Raw genomic sequence first — 20,305 nt, forward strand, 5'->3', positions numbered from 1 at the left:
TACAGCTATGATCTTACTATTGGGAGTCATACATACTGGCCTGGGACCAAAAGTGGACTGTGTCTTTATTTTTGAATGTTTTATTGGTAAGGTTCCCAGTCTGCTGGATGAACTGAACTCACATGATTGCTCTAACCTCATTGAGACTTGGGCTTAAAAAACTGATGTTTACTCAGTTTTGGTCCCCATGATAAAAATGCTACGTTTTAATGAGTATGGGTCGCACGGTGAGAGGATTTCTCATTTAGGTCCAGGGCTTCAAAAGCTTTAGGGAGCTCTGGTCTACACAGTCGATATCCATTATCATCATTCCTGGGATAAAAGGGCAGCTACTTCGGACTAGGAGATATGGACCATTGATGAGCACTGCGTTTTCACTAAACATAATGATAGAAATCCACAAGAGGCATGCAGAACATCACATTTCCAATGCAACTCTATAAATATTTGTAATACAATTAGATGTTGGACTGATAGAAATCTCCACATAGCCCATGATAAGAGAGTTACTTCACAACAAGATGTTTATGTAGGCAGACCCTTTTCATCATGGCCCGACATCATTGATGAATACAATAAACTGATCTACCATAGGAAGTCCTCACATACGCATGCACAGACTCAAATACACTGCATACTAGGTTTTATCTTAATCGCCACAACACATAAAGAAACACACAAAGAACACCAAATTTATTCTTCATACTTAAACACATAGTAATGCTAATTGCACCAGCACATGCTTGGCTGAGCGTGTAAATCTGCAGAATTATTGATGAGGGGTTTATTATGAGATAAACCCTAAAGAATGGATGAGGTATGAGCTTGGGCTTCCATGACAATTAAAAGCCATGGTCACATGATATGCATGCTGTTTAAAGGACAACTGCAAGCCGAACTATGTGCCGCACATACTGTACACGATCTATGTACAGTATATTCATTACATTTACTTTTCAATTCATTGTTCACATGCCTCATGGTCAGCATATTGTTCAATCTGATTAGGTCTTAAATTAGCTGTAATTTAGTGGAAATGTGACATAAATACCAAGTGATTGATTTGCTGTATAATATGTAGGACATTTTTGCATAATGTTCTTGTGATAAATCAAAAGTAACCGCAACTCGTTTGTGAAGTATTTATAACTAGAATACTAGAAAAATCATAGAAAATATAGAAATCTTCAACGCAAGCCGTAAGTACAGACAGAAGTCCAATGACTCAATTCATCTCAAAAGGGACACATTGTTCCTTCTCCCTTACAGAAGAAGGAAGATCCGACAAAGCTTCTTGGGCAAATAGGAGCTTTAATACACATCAGAGTGGTTTGTGCCGTCCAATCAGAAAATACCCCTGCACAAAGGAACTCTGCGCAGGAAAACAGATGTTGAAGGAATACACCCTTAAACCCCCTCAATGTGACCTCATGTGCTGACAGACAGAAGGAAAGACAACAAGTGGATGAATAATAAAAGAACACCTGGGTTCCAGTTGAAAAAAAAAACAATGCCACCACGGAGTCGTGTAGTCACAGGGCTCCCTGGAAAGGTCACACACCGTGTTTCTGAGAGACTCACAGTGTACGGACCAATAAATACTCCCCCAACAGATAGTATCAGTAGCTAGTGAAGATGGTTCATCAGTTGGGAATATGGCACAGAGCACTGAATAAATATCTTCATTTTGAAATTCAGCAATTTAGTTTTCTTTAATGGCCAGAATTCCTAAAATGAATATTACATTGGCCCTTACTGTGCACATTAGTTGCCAGAATAAAAAATGTAAAAAAACAATCGTGAATCATCTTGAGATGATATCCGACAAAAATGTGCCTTCACATTACAATATTGTTTTTTATAAAATCAGCTCATGGCAGTTTTTGCTGTTTGCTCTCTGTGCTTTGAGGACAATGCCAATCCTGTGCATCACTTTACCAGTAAACCTTCTCAGCAGTGGCCCCTTGGCCACCAAGACTCATTTGAGAGAAGAACTTTGCCGGAGGAACTAGAGGTAAAAACAACTTGACCCAGATCAACGTGCCCTCACAATCAGACAGCGGACTAGAGGAAAGGGAAGCTTCTGCAGGGACCGGTATATGAAGGCAAATCAATGTCAAAATCCCAGAGAGCAAATCAAACCTTCACGAGCAAAAGTTATTTTTGTTGCTCGCAAAACGTAACCCTCCTGTCTCGCCAGGCTGTTTTCTGCTAGCTCACACTTTTTCTTTGGTGGGTAATAACTAAATAATAATGACCAAACTCATAGAATAGTTTATGCAAATGAAAACCTGACGGCTGTTGCTGTCTCTTTGCAAATACTGGTTGTGTTTTCAATTAACATTTTTCTTCTGTAAACAAACATCCATGTCTATTTATACAATTCATTTCTATGGAGCTCTGACCCGTCGAAGGAGTGTGGTACTAATTCATGTCTTTTAAAAGGAAACCCTGATTCAAAATTCATGAATTTACTGCTCTTACCCCATCAAAGATGGATGCCAGCTGCCTGTCCTTGTGCTCATACAGAATGTGTGTTTGTATGCGTGTGCGTGTGTTGGCGTGTGAGTGCAAACGTGGTTGTGACCGAATGTGTTTAAACTTTAGTTAAGTAAGGGCTTTTTAATTGACAGTCACACTAAGCGAAACGCGCAAAGAGCAGGAAGTGGTTTACTTACAGACGGCATTCTTGTGACTGGTGTCTTTACTGGGCATCATCTTCACCCCTCTGGACTTTAGCTCTATTGCCTTTTTCACTGGAGAAAGAAGATGGAGGTTAACGACCGACCTATGAATAAGATATCACCAGACCTGAATTACTGTCCAAATTAAATGGCTGTTATTTTGAACATCGGCATTCTAGTACATCAGGGAGAAGGGGGGGGGGCAGGGAAGAAGGGATATGAGATGTTAAAAAGGAGAGATAAAAGCTAATCAGCTTTAAAGGTGAATTGATTGCATCTACTTTGGAAAACCAAAATGTTTGTGCTGGATCCAAACTATTTTGAATTACCTCTTCTCTCTCCTTCACTCTCCCTCTCTCTCTCTGACATTAATTCTCTCTCTTGTTCTTTCGAACACAAACACAAACATATGCGTCCCCCCCCCCACACGCACACACAGACATACACACAGAGACAGACATAAAATAACTAATGGAAAGAGCAAGGGACCAAAGACTGAGGAAAAAAGCATAACATGAATAGTAAAAGAAAGGGAGACGCGCGCAGCAAAGTAATACAAGTCTTGGATTACAATTGGAAGCAGCCAATTAAATATGAGCCGCCAGATGGACACTAATATGCACCCTAGTATACTAATTAAGTAATAAAACCAGTCAATTAGATGACAGGTAAGGTCTGGATAGAAAAGGTGGTTTTTAGACTTCTGTCGCCATTAATTCCTTTATTTTCACATTCTGCAAGAAGAACTATCCTGTATTGCTAATGTCATCTTGTTTGAGTTGTTATGTGAGGATATTTTGTGAACACAGTAGATGTGAACATACCATGCATGCATTAATAAAAGGGAGGTACAGCGCAAATAAGTGATTTACCTTGGTATTGAGCACTGAATCCTTTTCTTCGATGGTTGCTATCCGAGGTGAAATGTATCCGAAGCCAGTTCTTGTTTGATATCACCGGAGAGGGCAGGGTTGTACCAGTCAGCCTGGAGGTAAGCAAATGAGACATTGTTCTTAAACAACACATTCAAAGACAAACATAAGTAGTCAAAGAATGCGGCTGGAGAGACCATGACAAGATTACATATTAATGATCACATTTATTAACTGTATCTGTGTGTAAGCCTTTCTAAACTATAGTTTACATGTATTTACTTTTTGCTCTTTAGCACTTTACAATTTACTTAAGAAATTCAGCATAGTCAGGCAAAGCATATGGGAAAGAAAAAGGTATGATGTAACAAAACCAAGCTCCTGTTGCAGTCCACTGTATTCACCCTCGGTAGTGAATGCTGGTATGCATTATGTTATCATTGAGCAGCAGGTGTAGATGCTGGTAATTCAAAGAAATTTCAGCAGAAAGGCAATTGTTTCACTCCCTTCTAAAAAGAAGACCACGGACTGTACAACCCCCACTCTCCCAAAATTATTTTCTTTGGAAAAATAAGTTATAATGCACTAATATGTCTGTTTACTGATTGATTGGAAACTAGCAGGAAGCCATGTTGAATAACACATAGTTAAGTATTAGAAAGTGAGCCAAGTTCACATCTTCAAAAGCACTTTGAAATCGTCACCAATGAGACGATGCGTTGGTTGCCGATGGTTAGTCTTACATCAGCTCTAGCTGCTCTCACATTTCGTTAGGAACGGCAACCAAGGCAGTGGTACAGACCCATTTTAAAATGTTGGGAAAATGGTGCACTGAGACAAAAAAGGAAATGATGTAAGAGACTGGCTGGAAGCCAATGTTCTACCATCCGTCCCAAGAGCAACAAGAGCCACTGTAACTGCCCTTCATTAATGCCCCAGGTATAATGAGTAGATAAAGAGCGGGGAGAAGGAACGCAGATAAGAAAAAGGGCAGAAACAAAATATGAGAACTGGTGAAATAATTATCAAGAGTTATGAAGGACTTAGTTATTATAATAATATGCTTATTATTGAAGTCATTAAGTTATTTATCTGTAAAGAGTTAAAAGAAAAAAAGATGAAACATGAAAAATGCCAGGTGATACAATATACTGTCAATGTGTTGTTGCAGAGGCAATTTAACTGATGATATTGACTACATCATACAATTTTTTTAATGATTTTTGGAAACTTATCTGTTCTTAAATCTTGACATATGGTCACAACCTATTGTTTGATATCAATGAACAGTGAAGACCATTTACACACAACCAACCTGTGACGATGTTCATAAATCAATATGAAAAACTAGTCCTCACTAGAAAAAAAAGCCTACGATTCTGTGCCAGAAAAAAGGTTATGTAAAGGAAAAAACTATTTATTGACAGTGTTGATAGTATGTTGTTGAGGATGTGCTCGTTTTATAATATATATGCATTTAAACTTTGACCTGTCACATGAAAATGTTTATACCTTCTCTTGAAATTGACTCCTTGGTTGTCTTAATGTACCTCAGTATCACCTAATTCTAGAGATCCACCTGTGTGCCTTGAGACAACTCTGTAACCAATCTGGGTTTCCCTCACCTCACATTTTGTAAAAAGTTTGACAAATTGTCATATTACGTTTACAATAGGCATTGTCCGACCAACTTTAATAACAGTGTTCAGATGGAAAATGTGGTAAAAAAAAACAGGATCACAGGATTAACAATTTTACTTTGAGCTTGATGAAAAGCAACAATTCACAGTTTAGGGTTGAGGACAGCAGTGTTTAAAAGACAAGGAGAATAGGGAAATCTGATAAGCAGAGAGAAACATCAAAAAATCAATTATTCATGGGGACTGGCCAGCTGTCTGACATTGGAATGAGGGAGACGAGAAGGTAAGAAGGGAAGAAAGAAGGACAAAACAAGAAGAGAGAAGGGGAATGTGTAAAACATGTAAAAAGGAAAAAACTATCTGCATGAAGGGGAACGGAGGAGAGAAGACAGGTTGGACAGAAGCCAGTGAACCAGGTTTTAGCATAAAAAGCAGAAATGTAAGACAAGAAAAGACCGGAGCTAATACATAACGAACGCGGCAGAGAAGGTGAGAAAAGAAAATGCACTTAAATGTAGAGAGAAAGAGAGTTCACACAAGCCGTGAGCAGAGGTCAAAACTTCAGAAAGGGAACGCCAGGAGTCACGTCTAGATGAGGTTAGACCTTCCACATGTGAAGCTGCAAGTGATAGAGACAAATGAGAAAGCAGTGACTGGAAAGAGGAGGGGACGGGCAACGGAAAAGAGGAAAGAAAACTGGAAGTTACTCAAAAAGAAAATAACTGACATGACAATAAAGTAAAGAGGAAGTTATACAAGATATGAGCTGAGAGCAGCCGAGGATGGGAAAAGAAAGGCCAAGACATAACACCACAGAGGAGAGCGGGACAAAGGAACCCAGAGCAGGAATGTCTGTGCACCTCTATATAGATATATTAGACCTACTGTTTGATGATACACAAACATCACTGAGAAACCTATACAACTTTCTGCTGTCTGGACACTATTGTTTTGGCCTATAATTGGCTGCTGGCATTTCTGGGAATACCTTATTTTAAGTGTATTCGGCTGCTTCACAAGTCCATGTGAATGTGCACCTGAAAAATGGCAAAAAGGCAGTGCAAAAATAAATGATTGGAAAGAAGTCAAAAAAGTTGGAAAGCACATTATCCACAACAGAAAGCTGTTTATTCCAAAAGCTTAGTGCAAAACCCTGGTACACTGGTACTTTTAATCTCATAACACACCCACGCACTCAAACGGAAACACACACTCACAAACACACATGCACAAACACACACTCACATAAGAGCAGAGCCAGTAAACATAATTTAAAATGTAAATGTGAAAAAAAGACGAGAGGTGTCTCAAAGTGAAGAAAAAAATAATAAAATAGGGCTTGTCATTACAAAAGAGGAGATAGAAAAGGAGGAGCAGGAGCAGCAAAAGTGGACATAGAAGCAGGGGTGAAAGGAGATGTAACAGAGGGACACAAAGGGGACAGCTTATAAAAGAAACTGAGCAATTTCCAAATTTCAGTAACAATCAGGAAACTACATTACACATATACCTTCCAAGGAAAGCGTTCTAATATCAGGATGATATGAAATAAATCCTGTAATGTATGCTCTGTCTGGGACAAAAAGATGGGTATGTGCCACCCATTTTAAGATAAGCCATCAGGGATGGCGATTTACTAATATTGCGCAACCACGTTTTGGGCACAGGTATAATAAGATCTCCAAGATCTGTTAAACTTCTTACTACCTGCAGTAAATCACAGAGTGCTGGCGCCATCGAGTTTCTTCAAGCAGGGGGATGATATCTGATAATAAGTGTGCACTGCATTTTTTCTGTTTGTAAACATTGGCACCAGTGGAATTAGCTCAGTATTTCAAATATTTCCATAAGATTTTATTATTATAAGTCTATCAGACCATTATCTTTGAATCCTCTGGAGAGGTGTTTGGCTCTGGATTCGAATATCTAAGCCATAACTAACCATTCCGTGGTTGTGCTTGTTGAGTGTAGGAAGCGTACCTGGAACATAGCACAAAACCAATGCCACCCCCCCATCCATGTTGCACCCTTCGCCCCTCTTGCCACATTATTGCGTACTGAAGATTTCCTCAACGAGAACATCGCAAAAGGAATTTGAAGAATCTGAACCGACCCACAGGCACAATCCACAAGTCGCATCGGTGACAATAAGTGGTCAAAAATGAGATTGTCTTTGCCGTTCATTAAACTGATTATGGCTGTTCTGACACTCGATGAGTGTGAGAATAAAATAAGTGTTCATTGAATGAAGCCAGTTTTAGGCAGTTTTGGCAAATGGTAAGAGAGCTTTGCCAGGCTACTGAGAGGAGGCAACTGAGGGAGAACCCAGAACAGCAAGAGAGGCTAAATCTCACCCACGGCCCTAACTGTCAGTACGGATCCCTCAGACGAGGATACAAGAGCTTTTCACAAAAGTAACATCTGCGAGGCTCTCTGTATGCTGTTTCCAATCAATGAACAGATTACGCCCTGGTTAAATGACTAGAAAATGACCTGGGTAAGCAAATAGAAAATGGATGACTAAATGGAAATTACTTTGCAACAACTATTTATATTCCAGCCAATGAAGTAATTAAAAATTAGACTGTGTGTGTGTGTGCGCGTGCGTGTGTGTGTGTGTGAGAGAGAGTGTGTGTGGGTGAGATAGTGTGTGTGGGTGTGTGAGTGTGTAAGAGAAAGAGAGAGAAACCAAGTCAGTGAGAGAGAGAAAGAGCGAAAGAGAGAGAGAGAGAGACATGACTGCGAAGAAGAGAGTAATCGTAATAGAAAAGAGACGAGAATACAAATATAGCAGACATGGATGGTAAACTGTGTCAAGTCTCCCCTTTAATTTAACCCTCACAGAAAATGGCTTGTTTACTCACTGGCCTGTAGTCTGTATGAAAACAAATTAAAAGATAACTAGTATCTGCTATTAACTATCCAGCTAATAACTAGTTTCCTTTGGTTCAAATTGATTGAAGGGCTACATGTGAAAATATCAAATTTTCTTGCAATCAAAGCTAATAAGTAATTATTATTATTTTCTTTTTTTTAAATTTTATCTTTATTTTTAATGTTATCCTTATTCTTAACGTACTAACCCATAGCTTTGGCGTACTAACCCATAGCATATATTTTATTATATTTTGATCTATTCCTGTCTACATTGTCATACTGTCTGCTGTCATGCACCAACCACCAAGTCAAATTCCATGTATGTCTGACATATTATGGCAATAAACAATTCCTGATTCCTGATTCCCTTCTGATCTTATTAGATAGTTAGTCGTATCAAAGTTTTAGACAAATTCAATGATGATAGTGGTGGATTAAAAATGATGTGATTATTATACCATGTAACAAATCTTTCTGAGAAAGAGATGAATTAACCAACAAAACGTCTTCCGTCTACGTTTTCCGTGAAAAACACCAAATTTAATCTGCTGTCATTACTAACTTTCTATCAGGATGAATAAACATCTGAAACTTTTTGATTGAATGTACGACTATGCTTTGTGCAGGTATCATTTATATTACAGAGGTAGAGATTAAGGGTTGTGTGTTACATCACGTCAAATGATTGACCCTGTCATTATTTAAGAAGTAATTAAGGTCCCTTATTAATTTAAGTCAGAAAATTCACAAATTCCGTTGGTTCTTTAAATCAACATAACTTATTAAAAATCGTTGACCCTCTCTCATGGTGATGATACATTACAGAAATTTCTGACGTTTCATTACTGGCAAATGGGTTACAATCAATCTGAATAATACAATAATCAATGGGGGAAAAATGATATTCTCCTTGGATATAACTGCCTTTTGCATAGAAATAATTCATTGAGTTGAACAAAATGAAAGACCAACTTTGGCCTTTTTGCCTTTGAGGTTGTCTTGTGTTTTTGATAGACTGCAATAAAGAGGAAAGGAGGACATAAAGGGGGGAGAAAGAGAAGGAGGGATAGCTGGAGGGAGTTTTTAACAATGCAGAGAAGAAAATGAGTAAAAAGCATGCAAAGGTTAGGATGAAGACAGGAAAAGAGGGGCTTACAAGCATCAAATATCTGCTGTAAACATAATTTATCTGATAACATGTGAGTGAGTAATCAGAAAATCCAGCCCAGATTTGAACATGTCAGCTCTAACAAATAAACATATAACAGGTTATATGTATTAGCTTTAATTCAGGATAAGCTATCCATGTGTCTTAAATTGTAAGGTCATTAAGAATCCAGTAAACATAAATAAACCCAAACAAACAGGGGACTTTGTTCAAACAGTAAAAAGCTTCTCATACATCAAACAGCCAAATAAAAAATGCAACGTGTCTCCTCCACAAAAGACAGCCCGGCTGTTGCCTTGAGAAATAGGCAATTACATTTCTGATTATTAGCTTACTGAAGTCATTTCTGGATCAAGTTTACTTGCCAGAATATTTGTTTCCCACAAGAATAAGGATTGTCACATCCATTTATAACAGAAGCAGCTGTGTGACCTGTTGACACAAAACAAGGTGCGAACTATAAGCCAGAGAGTGCTGTAAAGTAATTGGACCTCAGTAGGCACCAGCCACACAAATGTCTTCCTTCCATCGTTCTTTTGCGGAGCGAGGTTTCAGAGCGCAATGTAGCGGGTCAGTTGAAGCCGGACCACTTTGAGTTTAACAAAGTAAAACAAAAAATGTTTGACATAAGATGATGTGGACATGTGACTGTTCAGGAATCAAATCCTCACTTTGTCAGCAGGTTAAAAGTCAAATCAATCAGGCCCAATCATTTATATAAATGTGTGTCTTTGATTGTGTTTTCTTGTGTGTGTGTGTGTGTGTCTGTGTGCAACAACCAGCCAACCTGACATTCAAACTGCTTGCTAGCGGACAGGAACATAAAACAGGAAATTGCTTTTCGGACAGCCAATCAGAAAAAGCTCACGGTAAACAGGAAGAACCTGTCCCAAAGGTTTTGTCAGGTGTCGATCATTTTCACAATGACCTGCCCACATACCTCCGTGTAAATGTCTTTCATCTCCTAATTCCACTTTTGGAACAAAAAGGTTTAGTATCAGAAAAGTTGTAGAAACCTATTTAGCTTATTGTCACATACTCTTTCAATCAGTAAAAATAAAAAGCATCTCAGTGACTTATGGTGTCCACACATCAATCATATTTATTTTTGTGTTAAAATAAGTTTCCCTTGTTGAACTTAGTATGAGATGCAAAATAATTTCCACAAAGAATTGAATAAAGTTCATATAACGCAACACTACTGCGGTATTTATCTGCCAAATTAAATACAACTCCGCTTCACATTATTTAAATGAATCTCCCAACAAATGAATCACAGGCGACGCATCAAAACGCTCCAGTTGCTGCAGTCACCGATCTCCTTGTGACAACACCTTGGGTGTGCTCTGTATCCTCCCGCTGCATTGCAGAGGGGGGATTGACAGCGGTCCTTGGATCTCGCACCGACTGAGACAAGCTATGTGTGTAGCTGTGTGCAAACTTGAGTGTGTGTAATCTGTCAGAGCCCAGAGAAAAGATCAACAGCTCACACAGCCGGAGGGCCACTTAAGACCTGACACTGACACGCACGTGGTAGCAGGACGCCGCCGTGGCTGATGTCTACCGCTCTGCTGGTGACAGGACTAAACATGCAATTATTCCCCATTCCTTTTGTTTCCAACTGGGGTTATCCTTCACTTATTTATCTGTCGACCGATCATGCTGCTTCCTTCTGCAAGTTGGGCCACAATCATGAACAATTTCCTTACATGGAAGACAATGTCATCTATCGGTTGAAGTCAGGGGAACTTTTAAAGCGGGGGGCAGTTTAGAAATCATATGTACATGGTAGGGGTTGAAATGAATAAACACCAAGATTTTAAAATGATATAGCCAATTGAAAATGCCAAATCCTTGTTGTGCAGTTTTGCAAATTATTTCTTAATGTGCAGTAATTCAAAACTGTCTTACAAAGAATTTCAAAGACTTATTACAAATAATTCCACATTCTAGAAAATCATAATTCATTGGAAGCAGCAAAAAGTATAATATATAATATTTCTTACTTTTTGTATCCCTTAAAAGTTGTTACGCAAAGGTGGATAACAATGACAGTTAGAATAGAATAACTCTAGTCGCATTTATTTTTCTCCAATATGTATGTTTGTTTTTAACCAAATGCATGACACACTGGAATCAAGGATTTCTACTACCTTTGATTTCTGAGCAGCCTTGGCTCGCAGGCATGTGTGCTGTTAATAGTGAGGGAGGCCAAACCGCTTCTCCCCTCTCGTAAGAGCAAAACACCTGCATGTCTAACAGCTGTGCAAAAACTCACCTAAACCTTTACTAGCATGTGTTGCATTCTATAAATATCTTCATATAAAAACACAGAGTGGTTCTGGTTCAACATTGTGAGCATTTTCAGATGTGACCACTGAAAATGCAAGTGAAAACAACAATGTATTACCTTCCCTGTGGGATTTGAATAAAACAGGAAAATCAACAGGGCTCCTGTGCAGCTACTAAATCAGTTGTAGTATCTTTGTCGCTGAACAACATCCTTAGTCCTGTTAACACACCCCCCCCCCCCTTCAAAAATACACGCTAGAGGAAAAGTGAAAACAAGAACTGTTCTCTTTAATGGAAACAAGTCAGCTCACAAAAAGAAAATGCCTCCAGGCTTCTAATTCTTGGAGAGTAGGTTCATTTGTCACCACCTGATTCACAGAACGTGGCTCTTGATTTCTGCATGTGTTTGTTGTCCTGTAGCTCTGAGTTCATGCTTTTTAACCTCTCAAGTGTCAGTGGTGAGTGTCTGTGTGTGTGTGTGTGTGTGTGTGTCCAACTCAGCATGTGGTGTGTCACTCCTGCTGATTTTCACAACGACTTGTGTGCCCTCCGACACAAGTTTTTATCCACTAGTCTGCTAACGACGTGTTTCTCACCATATGCTCGGTGCCTCTGTCCCGCTGATTTCCAGGAAGTCATACTTGTCCTCTAATAAGAAGTCGTTAAAGACGAGAGCTATGGTATCCCCGGGTTCCGACAGGACGGACCACGTGCAGTCCAGGTTGTTGTCATACTCTGCAGGGTACCCAGGGCTGGCTATTGAACCCGCGGTGCCTCGCAACGTACCGCCACACGCTCCCTCCGCTGCAGAGAAAGGGAGCAGAACAAAGAATGAGATAACAGCTCTCCAGGTAGCTTTTCAGATTAAAGACTGTGGGTTTTGGTATATTCTCTCTTGGGTCGGATTAATTCTCTACCAGTTGCTTGATTGTCATTTATTAATGAAAAGAGTTGAATTTCCCATTCATAATATTCATTTTGAATGCATGCATTAATTTGAACTGTCTACTGATCAGATTTTCATTTGTAAAATTATTGATTGCGTTTATTCTGTTAGAAAGGATGTTTTAATTAATTGGTGATTCTTTTTGTATATGGTATAATCAATAGCTATATTTTTTCCGTAATTTTCTGTATTTTTTCCACATGCATATATATATATATATATATATACACTTTTGTGAATTATCACAACATAACATAATTGTAGTGGATGTAGCAGGGCAAATTGCATGCAGTTTCTTAAAAAAAACAATACAATTGCAATTTTCTTCCTCATCATCAATTCTATAATAGTTACATCTCCATTAATAAATCATTGGGACATCGGCAAACGTTTAAGCAAAGTAATTATTGAGAAAAAAAGAAATATGATGTTTTAAGAAAAATCTAATTTAAATAAAGCCTCAGAAAAGCACAACATTGTGCAGTGATTTATCGGAAGACGTAATGGACATAACTGTTCTAGCAAGTGGACTAATAAACCATCACAAAGGCTTGCTTGAGGATTGTGTGCTCCATCTGGTTCATACGAGGGTTCGTTAAGTGGTGCTGTAAAAAAGTAATCAATACATTGGGGCTTTCATCCACCTCCGGCCTGTGACCTCACGTTAAGGTCATTCAATTCTCATGACTCAACCAATTGTTTATTTTCCTTATGGTTTTATCCTGCTTTTACTTGTTTATCATCAGGGATATCTAGTAATACATTTCAAATACAGTGTGTTGGGTCGTGCATATCATATAAAGTATCTATTGCAGGGACAAGCTCATATGGCTTCCAGAAAAGAGAGAAGAAAGAAAAGAAAGCAAAAAAGACAAAAATAACACAGACATAACGCCTGAAGGGAACACGTGAAGAAAGAAAAAATAAATAAAACATCTTACCTCTACAGAATGGTGACGGGAAGTCCCACTGTGCTCCACTGCCAGCTGAAACAATACACGTGAGGATACTGTGTCCTTCCAACACAAAACCGGACTCACAGCTGTATCGTATCTTGTCCCCCATGTTGTACCGCGATCCATGAATGACCCCGTTTGGGATGAGGCCCGGCGTGCCACATGTGTGGCTGGGCAAGACTGAAACAGAAAGAAGAAAACGAAGAAAATTAAACTTATTTCCGGTTTCGTTTCTGTGTCCAAGTTGCGTTCAAATATTTTATGGCATGAATCTCGGCCAAAATTATCGCATAGATTAACGTGTTCATTTTGACATCTCTAATAGATATATATATAGAGAGATATTGATATTTTCATCGAACATCCCAAGTTGCATATGTCTGTGAGCTTACAACATGTTCAATCAAAGACTGATTTTAGCTTCTTTGAACGTTTTGTTTAAATATTTTCGCGTACCAGAAGAGCTAAAACTATCTAATATTCTCGACAAGATCACAAGTCTTTGCTGTCCTTGCTCCTAAATGGCGGAACGAGCTCTCTGATGACACACCTCTTCAGACTATACCTCGACTAAAAAACACAAAACAAATTATAGTATTAAATTGTACTTATGTCTCATTTATCTATAGCAAGTTATAAATCGGCTTATTTGATGAAATTGCTCTTTCTTGGTTCTTCTGGGTTTGTATGGTTGGAATGCACTTATTATAAGTCTCTTTGGATAAAAGTGTCAGCTAAATGACATGTATTGCAATGTAATTTCTGAAGAAAAAAAGCATAGAAAGTAGTGAGTGTTTTCCAATGGTCCTCGGGTTAAGATCCATTGATATGTGGCCTTACTCAAAATGATTTTGAAAAACATCTCTTGAATTATGAAATATTTTATGATTCATACAAAACTGAATATCATTCAAATCTATCCACTTAACTATTAACAATGTGAATGAATCAGTCTTATTTACAGTGGGAACTGATCAAATACTGACCATGGAATAACAACACATGACTCTTTGGATTTCTGGGTACCTTAAACTCTCTGAAAGGGACTGTGTGGTATCAGGATGTCTAGCTAGCATCTGTTCTTGGTCAATGTGCATATGTTGTTGCCAGTTCCTACATGACACAGCTCTACAGCGGGAGCAGCTACAGGCAGCTCACGGTATAACCAGGCCCGTATCAATCTGCGACCGTTGCCAACACGCCTTAGATCCACAGAAGGGGCATCAGCACACTGAAGCCTGGATGAACTCCAAAGTATCTGACCCCGGTGTACATTGTGTGTGTTGTGTGTATTTGTATAACTGGAGCATGTTAACTTACTGGGTTTGTACTTTATGCACGTAATGTGTATCCAAATGGCTAATTTGTATGTGTGCGCGTATGTGCATGCACATTGCAGTGTGTCTACAAGTAAGGCGTGTTCAGTCAATCTGTGTGTTTGTGGATGCTGTTCCAATTAAACGCTAGCATGGTAATTAGACAAAGCTTCACCATGAGACCCTGATAACTAGGACAGCGAGAAAGTGGGAGGGATGTGGCGTGAGAGGACGACAAAGAAGAAGAAAAAGTGGAGAAAAAAAATGATGTAGAGATACAGGAGAGAGGAGAATGGAGAGAGGGGAAGACGAGCAATGACAGAATGATGGAGGGAGGAGGAGGAGATGGCAAAGGGGAAGGATGAAGACTGCAGTCAGACAGGAAAAGAGAGAGGTCAACTAATTACAGTGGGTCCTAAACATGTATAATTTACACTAATTGACTCATTATTTGGACTGTCTGAAATCATGAATCAGAGGCTGACTATGCCGTCCTGTGTGAAAACATGCTGCCTGTTTTGTTTTACAAAGGTGAGAGACCCATTCGAATTCCACAGTGCGAAAAACACTGACTGAGTGAGAGGAAGAAGAAGAAGAAAGAAAGAGAAAGAGAGAGGATGAGATAAGCAACAGAAAAAAGCAAGATTTAAATTAAAAAACTCATGTCAGCGTTTTGGACCAGGTAAAGCAGCTTGGTACACAAGAGTATTCCCTCAGACTGATATCAAAAGGTACTGTGCTGTCAGTATCCAGCTAATTTAACAGGGCATTTTTCACATCCATCCTATAGTGGAATGGATGTGAGGTACAGTATATTAAACGTATATTAGCTATTTGTAGAAGACCTCCTACTGTAAGTTGAGGGCAATGGCTGTATGTCAGAGCGCGGGTGAGAGGGCAAGGAGGGAGGACTCAGACGCGGAGTAATGAAAAAATAAAAGGACTTTAATAGTCAAAAACTCGAAATCAAAATCACTCTAACCAAAAAAGGATCGGAAGGAGGCGAAAACAAAACAGACAAAAAAAAACAGGGACCTGGACTTTGAAAACACAAACAGACTTACTTGACACGACCCAGAACGTCGACATGTAATGACGCCACACAAGACAAGAGACTCACAGGGCTTAAATACACAAGGGAGGTGCAGGTGATTGGACACAGGTGGAAACGATCAGGCACGGCAGACAATCACAGGGGAAGACAGGACAAGGCAGGAAGTGAAGTTACCCAGGGACACAAGAGATATTGAACTAAGACAAGAACCCAAACTGTGACACTGTATATATAAATTTGATGACAATAGAATAGTCCCCGGAATAGCAGGTTTTTTGCTTAGTTTTTGGGCCACATGAACTTAGATAGAAACCTATTGTTCCTATAAATAAGTTACAAATAAACAAACTATAGAAAGGAAATATTTGGATTAAATCAAATAAAACAGTGTCCAAACATGAATGTTTTCCTGTCTAGAAATAAATGATAATCTTACAATAACAGTTTACTATATGGGCTGTACTGTATGTATAAGTGGGACTAAGGGGGACACACTCATGCTATGCTAAGAAAATTTCAAACATAAGCTGCAGTAAATGTGGTTGTTACACATTTTTGTCTCCCTCCCACCTAATTGTTGACTCTTGTCTTCAGTGTTTAGCGCACTATAGTAGTGGGGAGTTATTGTCACAACAAATTTAGATAACAACTGACAAATTGCTGCTTTTATGATTCCATCAATAATAAAAATGAGAATTTTCTCCAGTTACCGGAACATATTACCGAGGTAGATGGAGAGAGTAATCCTGGCTTTGTGCACACAGTACATTGATTTGTTTGCATTGTTTTAATCAGCACTACACACATTTGCTTTGTACAATTTTAGCTGTAACCTCATGTTAAAAAGTGAAAGTTCATATTAGCCGCTCGAAATTGTATTCAGGAACATAATCACTTTGATTACTTAATATTGGATGACTCCTGTGTTTTAACTTTATTCTAACAAATTGCAAATCAGGGTCATTTGGGGTTATTTAAAAAAAAGCATGTATTAAAGCTGAATATTCAACGTGGCGGGATGTGTAAATGTAACTGCTGTTTGTTCATGATGAGCACGGAGGACATCGCAGTCCTCATTACCTCATTACAGCTGATTTGGTGCGTATTCAATGTTCCAAACACTGATGTAAAACATACACATTTTATTGTTACTGAAAACATTTACAACCTAGAATACTAAGAAGCAAAATGATATATTTTGAAATCAAAAGCTTCTTACAAGTACAACTTCATTTAATTTAATGTATTATTCATTCAGAATTATCTATCTATATTACTATTATACAGCCCTGCTCTTTACTTCAGTAACTTCACTGCTACAGTGTAGTCTATAAATATAGTCACAGTGACTCTGTAGACAGCCATGTGTTTCCTTAGATAGAAATCTGGTCTTACACTAAAATGCTGACGGTTCATCAGTCAAGTAACTGTCAGGTACGCTATTCCTCAAACTAGCAAGGTGTTTTTTTTGCCTAAACTTAATTTTCAGAAGTTTACCCTAAAAAGACACAATTCATGTTACGAGTGGGCACGATTTTGTGTCGATGAATTCCTGCCAGGTTCAAAACCGACGTTAGAGGGGTCGAAGTTTGAAAGGTAGGGGCCCTGACGAGGTGATGTTATTTGTTATATACATGTTGGAAGTGGGATTGTGCTGTTGATGCATTTGTTAGTGAGGAAAGCTTAACTCTGCGAACACGATCTCCATTTGGCTTCTCATTCATTGAGTGAGATCTTTTTACTTTTTTCACTTGCACCAGCCACCATCATTGGAGTAACTTCCTATATTTGTTTGTTTAGGCATGGCTGTGTGTTTGTGTCTATTTCGAGTGCGAGTGATGGTGCTCTTGTGTTGCAGTTGTACCTTCCCGCCCTTCACAGCCTTAAGGCAGGGCGGTGTGTGGCTATAACTCAGTGATACAGAAGTAAGTAGTGGAAGAAAAGTGACAACATTGAAATCAAGCAGCACTGGCGCTCGCATTGATAGTTTGGTGAATGCAAGAGAAAATAACTCAAACAGATCAAGATGAACATCAAATCTAAGACAATTTCTTGTCAGATTGTTCAAATAGAAATGTGTGTATTGAACATGTATGTATTTATCGGTCATATCAAAAACATACACTGGGGAAAAGTTTCTTTAGCAAGGTACTCTGCACTACCTCTACCATGCTCTCTCCTACAGTATAAGTATACAGTGGTGCATATGTTCTAATTATGCACTAAAAATAGCAAACCAAACAGCTCCTTGCATCTGTTATTGATGCACTAAAGCAGATGCTACTGGATAAAAGCCAACCATCATAACCTCTAGATTTGCCCCTGTGATTTAAATGCAATGCACTAGGGATGGACAAACATAATATAATTAAGTTAATCCATTCTAAATACATCCATTGCGAATTTGTTTGCATTGGATGATTATTGGAAAATGTATTTGTGGTTTTATTAGGTGATCATCCATTTAGTATAAATTCAAAAAGATTGTGTAAGTGCTGTTGTTTGTGCTTTTCCCTCGTTGTAAAGACATGGGATGCAAGTTGAAGATGACCCCATAATTACCTGACAGAAACAAAAACAACTGGATTGAACTATATTTGTATCCAGAGCATGTAACTTGCCACAAGCCAAAACTGGGACAGATGTTTTGTCAAATCTAGCTCCTCAAACCTAGCCAAAAAAAGGTTCTAGTTGGGTTTCCAGAGGGCTGAATAGTTAAAACCAAGCGTAACCAGAACAAATGTCAGACCGTGTGCACAAATTGCCAAACAGGGATTTGGACAGATGTTAGCATTAGAAATGTGTGTGGGAGAATTCATCTTATAGAGTGATTCAACTTTTGGAAGTTTAGTGAACTTTTCAAACTTTATTGAAGGCAGCTTAACACAAAAATCTAGTTGATAAAATGCAAAAGAAAAAGAAAACATTCTACAAGTAACTCGTTCTTGCACCAAAAGCATTGATTAGTAATAATAAATAAATACTAAATCATTTTACGTGCCCATTATCCATCCCTTTGAGTCCAAATCACTTCACATTAACAGATCAACTGAGTTCACAATGGAGGCCTTTTTCAATGGGCGCAATCCATGGGCCGTCAACACCTGTACTCGGTTTCCATGATGTACATGTATTAACACACGGCAATTGCCATACTCATCTATGTGATTCCTCTCGTAATTGCTGTTGGAAAGATGCCAAAGCCTCAGAGCTAAATTACTCCACAGTAATGCAAGTGCTCCCACGGTGCAAATGTATCAGCAGCTTCACTGACGCATTGAACATAAGAACAACTGAACTCTAAGTGGGCCGTCTGAAAACCGTGATCTAAGGCCAAAGAAGAACAGGAGACCCTCATCTCCTGCTGTGTGTCCCTAGTTTTATTTTGTCAGTTAACAGTTAACACAACATTTCCAGCAGCTGATCATATACTGTACACTACAGTGGCTATTACATCTTCTGAGCACATCTTCTGCTTCCATCCCTTGAGCCCCCTAAATTGATTTTCACTGTTTTCTTGGCTAAATGTGAAATAAGAGCATTGACTTTTAGGTTAGCGCCCCTTTAAAGAATGTTACCAAATGTGTTGGTCTCCGGCCAAAGCAGTTAGCTTTAACATGGTGATGAATTACTCAAGGGGAGCTTTCAAGTGGGGATGTATATGTGAGAGAGGTTACAAGGCTGGCAATGGCTTCCCTGTTAATAATTACTTTAAAAAAAATCCAATTGCGCAAATTAGGTTAAACAGGTTTTGGATGTATGCTGTGCTATTTTTTTTTTACTGCAAACGACAGTAATTATTTCATTTCGCAACAAAAAATAAAACCTACAATTGTACACTACTAAGCATCAACAACTCATCGTAAACCAGTATGTGTTGTGCCCTAATTTGTTTTGGCATCTAAAGTAAGCTTTCCAATCATATAAACCCATCCATCAGGCTCTCGCAAGTAAGTTTTCGAGCAAACAGCATTTAGGCACAGGGACACTAAGAGATATTTACTTTGACAAAGCTCAAACAAACGCTATGTGCTTACAGTTCATTCAGTTTATATTCAAAGCAGCATGCGGCACAGTACGTCCCAATGATAGGAAAAAGCAGAGCTTTCAATCCTGCATTCATTGGGTTTATTATCTAAAATAGTGACTGCACTGTCCAAGATAATGAGAACAACATATCTGAAATATGCTTGATAATTTTGAATGCTGGATTTTTCTTTCAAGTGCGCCAGCCAGTGATATTTCCAGTATTTATTCACAGCAATAACAAATGAATGAGGACAATCAGAGTATAGACCTCACTTTGTTCTACAACAAAGAGGAAACCGTGCAAAAAAACACAACCTAATGAATCCGGGCTTGTAGAATCCCAAGTCAATGAATTGCAACTTGGTTGTGTGTAATACCAAATACCGCTGAACTAGAAAAACACATTCTATCTACATGCAACTCTCCATTCTGCAAAATTACGCTGAGACCTAAAGCGCATTTAAATCGTAC

The 20,305-nt window shown here is 38.7% G+C and overlaps 1 protein-coding gene across 2 annotated transcripts in view; it reads right to left on the reverse strand.

Moving 5' to 3' along the window:
- Positions 1–20,305, reverse strand: part of LOC119225135 (CUB and sushi domain-containing protein 1-like) — a 282,822-nt gene that overhangs the window by 130,793 nt on the left and 131,724 nt on the right. For both annotated transcript variants that reach the window (XM_037482822.2, XM_037482815.2), the window contains exons 4-7: positions 13,421–13,615; positions 12,130–12,337; positions 3,557–3,669; positions 2,679–2,756 (exon numbers count right to left, since the gene is read on the reverse strand). In XM_037482822.2, coding sequence (XP_037338719.2) covers positions 2,679–2,756; positions 3,557–3,669; positions 12,130–12,337; positions 13,421–13,615 — 594 coding nt within the window. The remainder of the gene's footprint in view (positions 1–2,678; positions 2,757–3,556; positions 3,670–12,129; positions 12,338–13,420; positions 13,616–20,305) is intronic.

This window comes from Pungitius pungitius, chromosome 4, assembly GCF_949316345.1.
Source record: "Pungitius pungitius chromosome 4, fPunPun2.1, whole genome shotgun sequence".
In the NCBI taxonomy this organism is placed as follows: domain Eukaryota; kingdom Metazoa; phylum Chordata; class Actinopteri; order Perciformes; family Gasterosteidae; genus Pungitius; species Pungitius pungitius.